General features: G+C 51.9%; 1 protein-coding gene across 1 annotated transcript in view; it reads right to left on the bottom strand.

The window, feature by feature from the left end:
* Window positions 1–3,094: 3,094 nt before the first annotated feature.
* Window positions 3,095–13,770, bottom strand: part of POLR3B (RNA polymerase III subunit B) — a 140,289-nt gene continuing 129,613 nt past the window's right edge. The window contains exons 26-28 of the mRNA XM_004700331.2: window positions 11,927–12,040; window positions 8,819–8,992; window positions 3,095–3,463 (exon numbers count right to left, since the gene is read on the bottom strand). Coding sequence (XP_004700388.1) covers window positions 3,334–3,463; window positions 8,819–8,992; window positions 11,927–12,040 — 418 coding nt within the window. The 3' untranslated portion in view covers window positions 3,095–3,333. The remainder of the gene's footprint in view (window positions 3,464–8,818; window positions 8,993–11,926; window positions 12,041–13,770) is intronic.

The following is a 13,770-nucleotide window of genomic DNA, read 5'->3' on the forward strand; positions in this document are numbered from 1 at the left end:
ACAACTGTGCATCGGATTGCTGTTGGGCATGCATTACTTACGTCTGGGGGGCTATTGCAAATAAGCTTGCTATCAACCTTCTGGAGCCCTGCTGGTGTAGTGGTTATGCTTTGGGTTGGGATCTGCATGGTTGGCAGTTTGAAACCACCAGCAGCTCCTTGGGAGAAAGACTGGGCTTTCTACTCCCGGTAAAGAGTTACAGTCTGGGAAACCCACAGGGAGGCTGCTATTGAGTCAGCTTTGACCGGCTGGTAGCGTGACTGAGAGTGAGATAAACATATGCGCACACATCTTTATTGCTAACACTCCCACATCCACCTCTCAGCCAAATAAAAAGGCCTATAAAATGAGGAGAAACACTTGGGAGGGACATACATGTTCCTTAGAATAATTAACCACAGGAGACCAAAAGGGCAGCATTTGCCCCCAAAGCAAGGTGAGAAGTCCCTGTGCGTCCTGCACGCCATGTTGTGTGACTGAAACAGGACTATGGTTGGAACTCAAAGTCCGCTAGGTCAGAAAGTTTGGTCAACCAACCTTGCTGCTCCCTGGGGAGGTCAGCCAGCCCCGAGCTACCTCCATTTCTTCAAAGGTCCACATAAAGCAGAGGGGGCCACGTCTGGTCTAAAGCCCACGACATCGCCACGACCAGCTAATCACACACACCTCACCAGGGAGAATCTGTTCTGGCTGTCAAATCAAGGGTGAGTTAATCAGGTGTTTAATTAGGATGGCCCAAGAATGGTATTATAAATACCCAAATGATCCTTGGCAGCAAAAAGCTTCCCCACCCTTAGTCTAAAGCAGCGGTTCTCAACCTGTGGGTCGAGACCCTCTTTAGGGGTCGAACGACCCTTTCACAGGGGTTGCCCGCTTCATAACATTAGCAAAATGACAGTGATGAAGTAGCAACAAAAATAATTTTATGGTTGGGGGTGGGGGTCACCACCACATGAGGAACTGTATGAAAGGGCTTCAGCTTTCGGGAGGTTGAGAACCACTGGTTTAAAGGGACTCGCTTGTCCTTCCGAACCTTATCACCGCCATTTAGTCAATGCTGTCACAGTGAGGCCCCCCCATCCCGTGGGTTTCTGAGACTGTAACTCTTTATAGTAGAAAGTCCAATCCTTTTTTTCTACGGGGCGGCTGGTGGTTTTGAACTGCTGACCCTGTGAATCGCAGTCCAACACATACCCACTGCACCAAATCTTCAGGGCCAAGTTAATCATTCAATCCTCTTTAGCACCAATTAGGGTGAACCGTACTGTTCATCCCAGGACATGTCGTGTGACGACCGGACGTGGCTGTCTCTCCTGGGCTGAGGGCACATCCTGTCCTCTCTGTGGCCTTAATACAGTCCTCACCCCCCAGGGCTGCGTGATAAGGCGCCCTCTGGTGAGCTGGTGGGAGGGGCATGCCGCAGGTGACTGTATTAGGGCAGCACGGATGGAGTTGGTAACTGCAGTTGGCACATGATGAGAAAGAAACACAGCCACCCTAGAAAAGTGTCCATGACTTACAGGGCATACTTGCATTGTATGTTCAATCCGGCACAGTCACCTTTCTGGACCGTCAATGTTGAGGACTACATGCCAGAGGAAGGGGAGGCAAACCCACACCCACTGCCATCAGGTCCATGCTGGCTCCGGTGAGATGGTACGCTTGCCGCAGCAGTCAGCCCCTTCTTTCTCCCGTGAAGCTGGTGGCTTTGAACCCCATGCTTATTCCACAGTGCCAAACACCCGGCACTCAGCGTACTCTGTCCTGGCCTTGCCCATCAGGTTCCTGACGTGATGGGGATGTGCCAGGAGAACCCGGCGGAGTTGGGATCAAGTCAACAGCAATGAGTTTTGTGGGGTTTTTAAGTGACACCCGAGGGGGCCTGCTCAGCAGGGGGCGTCTTTCATTGCTTTTGCTAGGATACCTACTGGGGCCTGAACTTCCTGTGAAGACAAGGCAGGCATATTGAGTGGGCTCTCAAGCCAATGGCTTCTCCGGTTCCCTGGTACGTCCCTCTCGTCTGACGGGCACTGTGCGCATGAGTTTGGAACACGCTTTGCGCAAGGCCAGTGGCACTGCAACTCTGCCTGTCCTGCCACAGCCACCACTACCAGGTGCTAACGAGTTGACCTGTCAAACTGTGTGCCAGGCTGAAGAAGGCTTCAATGGCCGATTCTTAGGAAGTAGATCATCAGGCCTCCATGCCAATGTGCCCTGGGTGAACCTGCACCTCTAACCTTTGGGTTAGCTGCCCTGGTGTCTAAAACCTGGCAGTGTCCTGGGCGACTAGAGTTCAATGTGCCACCCGAAGGGAAGCAATCTCAAGCCATTACTCTAATTTTACCCAGAATCCTCAGCACAGGTACTGCTCTGGCTACAGGGAGGGCAACTCAGACACAGGGAAGGCAGGCTGCCAGGTAAAGAGAAAATGGCTGGCATGCTAGCAACAGTGGCAGGGGCAGTGAAACGACAGCGTGCCCAGGGGACTGTGCTCAGACATTCAACCTACATAACTGCAGGACCGCACTAGCCGGAGCCTCTACGGCAGCAGCTCTCAACATGTGGGTCTCGACCCCTTTGGGGGTCAAACCACCTTTCACAAGGGTCGGCTAATAAATCCTGCATATCAGATATTTACATGGATTCATAACAGTAGCAAAATTAGTTACGTAGTAGCAACGAAAATAATTTTATGGTTGGGGGGGTCACCACGACACGAGGAACTGTATTAAAGGGTCACGGCATTTGGAAGGCTGAGAACCGCTGCTCTAAGGAGCAGTGAGAGGCCCTAAGAAAAGGTGGCCTTGTTGGCAGACGTAGGGGGTGGGGCTACGGAGATGCCCGGGTGTATAAGGGCATGCTCCGTGGTGGGGGCAGCACCTGGCAAGGAAGCCATTCCCTTATCACACAGGCCGCCTCCTTCCTCCACACCCTGCTCAGAACCTGCCGCCCAGTCAGGGTCACCGTCACAGCCTGGGGCCACTGTGCCCCTTGCACGTGCCCTCATCTTGACCGCGTGCCAGTTAGACAGCAGCAGGGAGACTCGAACCCCACACATTGCCTTTTAAAAGTAAGGTAGGAAAATACCACGAAATGGGAGCATAAAACAAGTTTATTTGTCTTTCTGGCCCTTTCTGTCGTGAGTCAGGCTGGCTGCGGCAGGGCCCCCACGGCTGTCGTCTCTCGAGTGGCCAGGGCTCAGCATCGTGGACCTTCTCATCTTCTGGGCTGTGTGATCCGCCCCTCCGGGACCCCGGGACTATTCACAGGAGCGGGAGCTCCGCAGAGATGGGCACACCGATGGCCTCCTTTCCAGAGGCGCGCCTTCCACCGCTACTCATTGTACTTGGATAGCTTTAGCCTGGGGATGATGTTCATGGACTGCAGCTCCTGGAAGAGCAGCTTGCAGGCATAGGGGATGCGCAGGGAGGACACGTGGCAGGATGACTTGCAGTAATGGCACCTGGGATCCGAGAAGGCAAAGGTTAGAGGGAGACTCGGAGAGGCAGGGCTGCACCCAGGAATCGAAGATGTTCCCCACAGAACTCTATTACCATGCCCCCAAATGAGTCACTGTCCACTCCTAGACGTTCAGTCACGCTAGCACGCATGCATAAAACGCGCGCTCACTCGGCTTTTAAAAAGCAGGCGACATGAATCAGTTACTACCGCCTCCCTTCAAGATCTCCTTAAAACGCAAGATGCCACTTATACACTTCTTTTGAGTGAGTTTATTAAGTCTAAACCCTCTGAAATGTACCCATTAGGTTTCTTTTCCTTGTTGAATGTGGTTCCAACTGGTTCAGTCATGTACCTGGTATTTCCCACACGAGTACGGGGAAGAAGAAGGGTCTCCTTCCCCTTGTAGCAGCCATTTATGCCGCCAACAGCAACAGACGAGAAACCAAAGGACATACTGCTCTGGGAAAACCAGCTGAAGAAGCCCTCTTTGAGGATGAGGGTACACCTGACCCAGTAGTGGTCTTTTAAAATGGTCTCCTATCTCTGAGGCAGGCCCATGCGACGACGTGAATTGTGGTGCTGGCGAGGAGCGCTGGTCTCGGAGAAAGCACCCCGAATGCTGTCTAGGAGCGAGGAGAGCAGGCTCATCTTGCTTACGTTGGACAAGTCAATCTTTGGAAACGGCCATCGTGTTTGGTCATGTGGAGGGCCGCTAAAATGAGGGAGGCCTTTTTGAGATGGACATTGAGGACAGGGCAGGGCAGGGCCGGCGGTGCTTTAATCGCTTCCACACACGGTTGTGGAGTTGGAGCCGATGTGACAGTCACTAACAGCAACACCGATGGTACACCTTAATTCCCACTGCACTGGGAAATGCACAAGTGTCACATAGGAGGACAACAGCCAGTCGGATGCTCGGGACTTTCCCTTGCTCTTCAAGCTCAGCTATTCCTATTAGTATCAGAGCTGCTGTACTTACCACGCACCACCCCTTGTACACAACTCACATGAGTGTGTGTGTGTGTGTGTGTGCATACAAAGCTCTGCTCAATCAGTGTAACAGCCTGTGTGATTCTAACAAACCTGCTTTTGATTCCGATGAAGATTTTCTTTGGTCAATCTTTTTTCTACCCTCAATGGCTACAAGGAAAGAGGATCTTGGGAATGTTAATTCCTTTTTGAAGTTTTAGACCCAAATATGGCTTCCCTCTACTCCTCAAGGGTCTGGGGCAGCTGGGCCCACAGGTCCGCAGTTTTAATCTCGACACAGAAGCAGTGGAGACACAGGTCCTTCCAGGTTACAGGCGGGGACTAGCGGACGGAGACGGAGACGCCTCGGGGCTAACCAGGACCAGGATGGAGAGTCCTTGGTGAGGAACAGAGGATGCCCTGTGCAGGGGTGCAGTACGGCAGGTACACCTCACACTTTTTGTTTAGTGAGCACAACCGTGGCAAAGATAGGCTTACAGTGTTCAGAAGCACAGCCGGACACACGCAGTGGAACTGCAGATAGAGGGCCTTGAGAGCAGCCGGAGCACACGATTACTGACAAGAAACAGCAGTTGAATGGTTTCTAGTAACTCAAAGCAGAAAACCAGTCCAATGCCCAGCAGGCAACTGGTTCTGTGGTTGCAGATGTTTCCAGACAAGAACAGGCCCGGTGCAGTCACGAAGCACTGAAGCAGACCCATGCTCACTGAAACGCAGGGGTGCAGTGAAAGGGGAATTTCGCTGAACAGTCTGATTCCCAGGGGGCCCTTCCAATGGGTTTGGGACCTGCACGGGATTCTAACATCACCTGGAACCTTTCAGAATGGGGAATAGTTTTTCAACGATGAGCATTCAGAGGGGTTCACGATCCCCAAAGCAGGAACCATGGATCAACACAGATGTCCCCAAGAGAAGCTGCTGACAAGTCCGCAGGGGCCCTCGCTGCTCCGTGGGGATGGCGGCGGTGGCCCCTTTTCCTGTGTGGTTTGTCAAGTTGGGAAATGTTTACCGTGAGCAGGGCTCATTTTCACAGCCAGGAAAACTTCATTTAGAAAAAGAAAAAGAAAGCGTGGAGGCTGAGAATTCAAGAATCATGGCACTGGACTCTGTAGGGAGAGGAGTTCCCAGTGACCAGGGGGGGACAGTAATGGGCCAGGGACCTGACGCTGCATTAGGTCACTGCAGAGGCTGAACACAAACTGATAGCATCAACAGTAGAATGTAAACTTGGCTAGTTACTTTTTCTCAAATGATTACATACACTCACCATCATCTGATTGACTCTGACTCATAACAGATGTATCGGGACAGGGCAGAACTGCCTTTGGCGGTTTCCAAGACTGAAAGTCCTATGGGAGTAGAGATTCTGTCTTTCTCCTGGGAACACTGCTGACCTTGCTCTTCGCAGTTTAATGTGTACACCCCCCCCCACCATGCCACCAAGATTCCTCTTTAAAAAATTGCATAAAGGCCTCATGACAGCACTATAGTTTGAGAATTATTATTTTTAACATTCCTGGATTGATTAAATACATTCAGGAACCATGCTCAGGCTCTGAAATGGAAAGACGGATCACACAGGGATCCTGCTTGCTGATCTGTGCTGGGCCCTCACACCAACCTGATCTAGTTAGAATTCCCATGGGTTTCGATTCATCACCTACAAAGCCTATCAATCTTGATTATTCAATATTCCTCCACCAATTAAAAGGCTTCAATAGGTACCTCTGTATAAAGATGACCCCTCTCTTGCTCTAGAAATGCATCTTAAGCTAAAGGAAATATTATTTACCAGAATGCTTTCAGTCGTAACCTTTGTGCGGACCTGAGCCCGGAGTGTGACCACACAAGGGGAGAAGCTGCACTCCGAGGGCAGAGGGGGCACAAGCGGGCGGCTGCGGCTGTGGCTGCGCCCGCCCGAGACAGGACTGTCCAGTGACACATCTTCCAGGAGCTAATTATCTTAATAGGGAGTCCACCCCGCCTTCCTGCTGGCCTTCTCTTTTGTGACTTCTGCAGAACAACAGCCCTGCTGTAAACATCCCCATAGCAATGCCTCACTAATGTGCAAATCACTGACAAAAGGCCAGTTGCAAGGTTCTGAGCTGCTCTAATTATCCAGCCTCCATTGTGCGGCTCATTAAAGAGCGGCTTCCTCCTCCAGCACCAGCACCTGGCTCCCTCCCACCTGACCCGGCCTGTGGTCAGGTAAGGGTGGCAAGGCAAGGAGGACAGTCTTCGGAGGGTCCTGGACAGCAGGCCGGATTGTTCTCTGCTGACAATGAGAGTAGAAATAGGCCTGCGGCACGTTAGGGCCACATTACAGTAAAGACCCTTGAACCAAAAGCATACCCTGATTTGGTCTTCTTTCAAAAGGCTGCAGATACAACACACCATGTACCCACGAGCTCGGAAGCTGGGTGCTGCCACCCGATGGTCTCTGAACTAGGCAGGAAGGAGATGAGCTGCCTAGCGTGGTGTGGGGACAGTCCACTCTACAGTCCTCCCCCTGGGTGTCCAGCAGGGCAGAGCCAGCTTTCCCAAATGCACTAGAGACCCAGGCCCACTGTGTCCGTTCTTTTTACTCTGGGGGAGAGGGAGCAGAAGATAGAGAAGAAAAAGACATGTTTTTCAAGTTTCCTGACCCTTATGTTTAAAGGCTCTCCCACACCACCCTGTCAGAGTTCTCCACAAAGCCTTGTGCTGCATTTGAGGCCGTAGGACCCGTGACCTCGGCGGGTGCTGTGTCTCCCAGTACACTGGCTTTTGTTTGGGCTCGTCTCCGGGCCAGGTGGCAAGCGCAGTCAGTGTGTGTCTAAACAGGCCTCTGAGGATGGCAGCCAGCCATGCAGAGCCTGCCCGCACACCGACAGGGAGAAGCCCACTGCCGGGGTCAAGACCAGCTCGTCGTGACCCTGGCCAGAGCTTCGGAGGCTGCAGCTCTTCAGGGGAACAGATTGCTTCATCTTTGCCCCACAGAGCAGGGGAGAATGGGGGGTTTGAACTACCAACCTGGGTCAGCAGTGCAGCACCTAACAAGGGCACCTTAACAAGAGAGGAGCTGGCTCCACCCTCAGCACCCTGTGCCCACCCCTGCGGCCGCCCTTTGAAAAGACTCCCTTGCAAAGGGCCAGGTCCCTGGTGAGAGGTTTCACAATGAAGTGATTTCCGCCGGCAGTCTCATGGGTTCTTGACACCAAACCCTCGGCTGGTTCCCAGCTTGTCCTGAGCCAGCCTGGCAGGCACTGGGCTCCGAGCAGCCCGGAATCCCGACCCTTGGTGTGCAGCTATGGCAGGTAGCCTGACGGGAAGATCCTGCCTGGCAGGTGGCTTTGTGGTGGGACCGAGCAGGGACAAGGTGGCTCACAGAGCCCTCGAACCCTGACAATGCAGGCTCTCCTCTCTTCCTCTGGGGATGGCTCCTTTCCAGGTGGTTAAAGGGGCTCCGCGAAGACAGCGCGCAGGCATTGCAGGGTGGTGGATGGCATCATTTGTAGGGTGGTGGGATGGAATCCTGACATGTGGGAAAGGGGTTCCAGCTACACAGACCCCAAACACGTAGACTCATCTTCTGAGCTGGCCTGTGAGGAGGAGGAGCGAGTAGATGTCTCTCCTGGCAGGCTCAGGGTCATCCAGCCATTACACTGTAACGTCACCCTGACCGGGCTCCAGGCTGGAAAAGCCAGGGAAACGTGACGCATATGGGGAGAAGGAATGGGAAGGGTGGCTCCCTGTGAGCAGCCACTCCTCTGGAACTGAGAACAATGTCTGGTCCCAAGCAAATCCTCACTAAACATTGCTGAATGAGTGGCTGAGACAGACATCATCTACGCCCTCAGAAAGACGTAGATTCCAATTCAAGAGACCAGGGTAGAACTGCCCTGTGGGTTTCCAAGACTGTAAATGTGTACAGGACTAGAAAGCCTGGTCTTTCTCCTGTGAAGGGGCGGGTGGTTTCAAACTGCTGCCCTTGTGGTTAGCAGCCTCATAGGCAACCCACTATGCCACCAGTGCTCCTTCAAGTTCAAACACGCTGTCATTCTAAGAGTCAACAATGCACGGACCAGGGCTTTTCACTGGTGACGAGAGAGACCATTAAAAGCAGTATTAGAAGAGCTGCTTTAGAGAAGATTAAAAAGTCCATCCTCCTTGGAAGCTGCGATGCCTGTCGTGAGGAAAGCAGACTCCGATGCGGGCTGAGGACGCCTGTCTCTGCAGAGTCCGGGATGGAGGAATGCTCAGGAGGAGAGGTGTGAGCTAGTGATTACAGGCGGGGGCTGAAGAATGTGAGGCTAAGGTTTGGGGCCCCCTCGAGCTGAGTGATTACAGAGGCCAGGGGTATGAGAGACAGATGGTCTGCACTTACCAGCCGGAATACCCCAGAAGTCCACACTGCCCACAGACATCGACCTCAAAGGCATCGCTTGAAATCATGAGTCTCTCCAGCAAGAGCATGCTGGCTCCGTAACCGATTAAACAGTCACGTTCCATTTCTCCAAGACGCAGGCCGCCATCACGAGATCGACCTTCAGTGGGCTGCCTGGGAACGAGTTATTAGAAAAACGTGTTACCATCATAAGCAACCGAGAGGGAGGCAGGCAGCAGCAGCATTGGGCGCTGGCTCCCAGCTGCAGGCTTTGGGGCAGACTCAACTGGATGCCAATCACTCACTTCCTCTTGGTGACCTTGACAGGGCTGCAGGGCCTCTCAGTCTCATTAGCAAAACAGACACTGAACTGCTACCCCAAGGGCATCAGATGAGAAAAGATAGACGACTATTGGTGGTTGGTGGTGACCTGCTACTTAAAAGCAGCACGACTGTGCCAGACAGACTAGAAGAAACCTGGGAATTGGTGTGTGGCTCATTGGGGCTGTAGGGAGGGGTGGGGTGTGAGGAGCAAATGGGGAGCAACAAAGAAAGGCTGGAGGGCAACGAGGAGCCAGCCATGAAGACAGGAGGGGCGGACGCGCTGGGGCAGATGACGGTGATGGCTGTGCAATCTCAAATAAGGCTGAATGAACTATGGAGGAAGTGTGCGGCATGTCCCCAATCAAACTAGTAACAAACGAAGGAGCCTGCGCCCCAGCAGGTGGTGCCAGGACTCCCCGGAGGGGCTTTACAACTAAGACGCCAGTTCAAACACACTCACCTACACCCAAGCTGAGACATAGAAGTGGATTCTTAAAGTGACATTTGGAGTAGCTCAGGAATCTCCTGGCAGGACCGACTGGCTGAGCCAGATGGAAGCTTCCCCAGAGCTGAGAATGTTCTGTGGTCCATGCTGGCCTCTCCTTGAATGAAAACGCCCACTCTCCCTTAGAGGGCCACGTCGAACTTGGACAGCAGTGAGTCCCCAGAATGGACTTCCAGTGGCTTACGCAGCTGCCAGGCCTGAGCCTACATTTGGAAGTCAGGAGTCCAGGGTGTGGATCCAGGTACTCCCCCTAGGTAGCTCGAGGGCACTGCTTCTGGCCATAGGTCTGGGGGGCTCTGGGACAGGGTGCGGGGTCCTGTCTGCTTTATCCTACTATATCTTTTAACTTTCCTTTTTGTTGTTAATGGCTAGTCCCTCAGAATTAATAAAGTGGATACCAACCTATGTTCTAATTATTATGTATTTTTAGGTTTTGTCTTTGAAGGTTAAAATGGGAAAATGATTTCAGTTGTAGATTATCTGTTTGAAGACAATTTACATATGACAAATTTACATAGGTTCCCTGTTGCTCCCTTTTCAGGAAAAAACAAAAACACCCAAACCAAACAAACAGTAACTACTCAGGACCTCGCCTCTTGGCCTGCAATGAACGTTTGCACTACACCCAGGAATCCAGGGAAACGTGGGGGAACCTGCTTTTACAGGTCCCCTGGAGCATCCGGCACCCCCTAGGGGAAGTCATGCCCATTTGGGAAAACACTAAAATGAACACACACCACAGTGGCAGCATCAGGGTGGAAGCACCCTGGGCAAGTCGGGGTGCCTCCATCAGTGCTCACCCACCAAAGCCAAGGTCATTAGAACATATGTGGGCAGACCCCAACACTTGGATTTGAACAATCTGAGATCACTGGCTACAGACAGACACACTACGGCAGTCTTCTTATGGACAAACGCACTGCCATCCAGTTGCTGCCGACTCACAGCAACCCCACAGGCGCGGGTAGAGCTGTCCCTGGGAGTTTCCGAGACTGGAACTCTTTAGGGAGTGGAGAGCCCGTCCTCTCCCAGTCTTCATATGGAACACACAAAAGTCAGACTGAAGTCATAACTTCTTTTACACAACAAAGCAAAAAACAGGAAATAGCTGCTCTGACATTTATGTAGGTCTGAAATCGTTTGTGGATGCTGTAACTGACGTGGAAGTGGAGGAGAGGGCTCGGGCTCTCACTGCAGCCTTGAGCCTCTCCACCTCCCACCATTTCCAGTACACACATGTCTACTTCAACAGACAAGTGCATCTGCTCTGTCTCAGATCAGGGATCCAGTCATTCACGCACACCTCTCCCAGGGTTAAACACCCCTCGAGCACTCAGTCCCCCGCCCCAATTTCCCTCCCCTGAATCAAAACATGCAAGCAGCCTCAGTGCAGTAACTGCTGAAACCCCGACTGACCCTGCACAAGCTCTCCACTCAAACAGCAGCCAGTCACTGGTGAAGTAGACAGGCATTAATGTCTCCACTGGCGCTAAGAGGAACCTGAAGCTGAGCAGGTAAGTGATCTGGCCAAGGTTCATGATGGTGTGACAAGGTTAAGAACAGATTCAAACCCCTGGCTCCCTGACTCTAAGGCCTGGATGTGCCTCACCTCCCCCATGTGAGCTGAGTCAATGAGTCTTGTGAGCTGGGTCCTTCTCTCAGGTGGGGGCTGCCAAGTACACTGTGGGGTGTTGAGTGGCCCAGCTAGGCCTCTGTCCACTAGATACCAACAACATCCTCCACCCAAGTCCAATGGTTGTTGGCCGTCAAATGTCTCCTAGGAAGCCTGGTTGAGATCGGCCATGTGTCCTCTGACGGGGCAGTAGAGTACTAAGAGCAGGTGACACTTGGCAGTGTAGCATCTCCTCTCCTGGCCACCAACATACAGGAACTGAGGAGGCACAGGGGATGGGACGGACGGGGACCAGGGCTACCTTGAATTTAATCTAGTAAGCATACAAATGCAGTTAGTTGTCTTTTACATCAGTAAGGGACGTTTTAAAACAAGTTCTAATGTGGTTTATGTCACCGAATACTGTGTGTGTTTTCTGTGTACACACACCTTGGTGCAGGCAGGAGTATGGATAGGGACGTGGCACAAAGGCACACATACTCTCATACGTGAAGCTTTCTGCGCGGAACCACACTCGCACACAGCAAACGGCCGTGTCAGGGGACCCCTGGCATCCTAGGGAAACAGAAGGTTCGCTGGGTCTGCTTACTCTTATATTCAGGGCAGTAAGGTAGGCTGCCCTGTTTTATGAACGCATCTCTCTTACCTGGTGAGGACAGCTCGTGGACCGCGGGCTCGAGCATGCATCTTGTCCAGTACCATGTGCTTCAGCTTCTGATAGTACACGGGGCCGAAGTAGATATACGCTTCTAAAGGCTCACTGGAACAAAAGGGGGAGTTAGGCTTCAGGTTAACAAGAGATCACTTTTCTAGGACTCATCCCTGGCAGTTTCTTAGTTTCTTCCATGTTTAGGGGCTAGTTTGTGATTTCCTAGGGACAAATGACTTTTGGCCTACGCTGATCAACAAAGCTAGATCAGAAAGTTACCAAGTCCCATGACCGCTGCTGTGGAGCCCACTCTGAGTCACTGTGTGGAGTGGCCATGGCCGTCTCTTGTCTGTGCCTTGCACGTTGCTGAATTTCCTATGCCCGATGTCGCCCGCGGTGGCCAGGTTTTAGTGGAGCAAGAACAGACTAGAAAAGACTCAGACTCACTGCCGCCCAGGCAAGACTGGGACCACAGAGACGCACAGGAAGGTCTAGAATGGGCCCGGTGGGTTCAGAGACGGTAACTATCACTGGAGTAGAAAGCCTTCTCTCCGGCAGAGCGCTGGTGGGTTCACACTGCTCACCTGTGGCTAGCAGCCCAATGAGTAACCGCTATGAGTACCATGGCTCCAAGAATGGTCTAGGAACAAGGAGAAAGCTGCCCACCCCTGAGGGATAAGCCACTGAAACACTTACAATAGCAGTGGAACACTGTTTGACACCGTGACAAAAGGTGAGCCACTCAGATTGGTAGGCCCTCAAAATGCAACTGGGCGAGAGCTGCCTCCTCAAAGTAGAGTCGACCTTCACGGACGGGAGAGATGACAGCTGTCGGGACCTTCACTTGCTGATGGGTGTGGTGCAACATGAGAAGAAACAGCTGCACACATCCACCAATAATCAGAATGCAGAATATTTGAAGTATGGAGCCAGGAAAATTGGAAGTTTGTTAAAAATGAAATGCAACACGTAAACATCAGTGTCCTAGGCATTGGTGAGCTGAAATGGACGGGTATTGGCCATTTGGAGTCGACTACAGGGTTTACTATGCTGGGAAGGACAGATTAAAGAGGAGTGGTATCCCATTCATCAAAGGTTTGTCTTGACGCATAATGCTGTCTGTGATTGAAAAATAGCTACATGCCTACACGGAAGACCAGTTACTACAACTACCATTCAAGTGGACACACCAACCAGCAGGGCTAGGAGTGAAGGAACGCATGACTGCAGTCGGTGAACACGCACTCGAGAGGCGTGCATGATGACTGCGACTGGGATGGGACGTTACAGACACAGAGGAAGGACCGGTAGCTGGAAAGTAAAGCCTTGGTGGTAGAGACAAAGCTGGAGGGCTCATGACGGATTTTGCAAGATGAACAACTTCTTCAATGCAAACAGAACATAACACTTTCCAATAACATAAATGGTGGGCTTAGCCAGATGGAATATCTGGAATCAAATCGACTGTCTTTGTGGGAAGAGATGATGGAGAAGCTCAGTATCAGCCCAAACTAGACCAGGCACCACCTGTGACGCAGACCATCAATTGCTCATATGCAAGTTCTGGGTGAAGCTGAAGAAAATTAAAACAAGTGCACAAAAGCCAAAATACAACCTGGAGTATACCTCACCAGGATTTTGATAACATCTCAAGAACAGATTTGGCACATTAAACATTAATGACTGAAGACCTGACAAATTGTGGGAAGACTGTGATAACAATTTCTTCTGTAAGGAAGAATACCAAACTAGTCCCAAGGAGTTGGAGAGTGAAGGAATTCCAAATGTCCAACTCTTGCAGATGCTAGTCTGCTCCATCACCCCCCCCCCCCCCCCCCCCC

Source organism: Echinops telfairi, unplaced genomic scaffold (genome assembly GCF_000313985.2).
Source record: "Echinops telfairi isolate 266 unplaced genomic scaffold, ASM31398v2 ScPeMD7_2;HRSCAF=8, whole genome shotgun sequence".
Taxonomy (NCBI): Eukaryota; Metazoa; Chordata; class Mammalia; order Afrosoricida; family Tenrecidae; genus Echinops; species Echinops telfairi.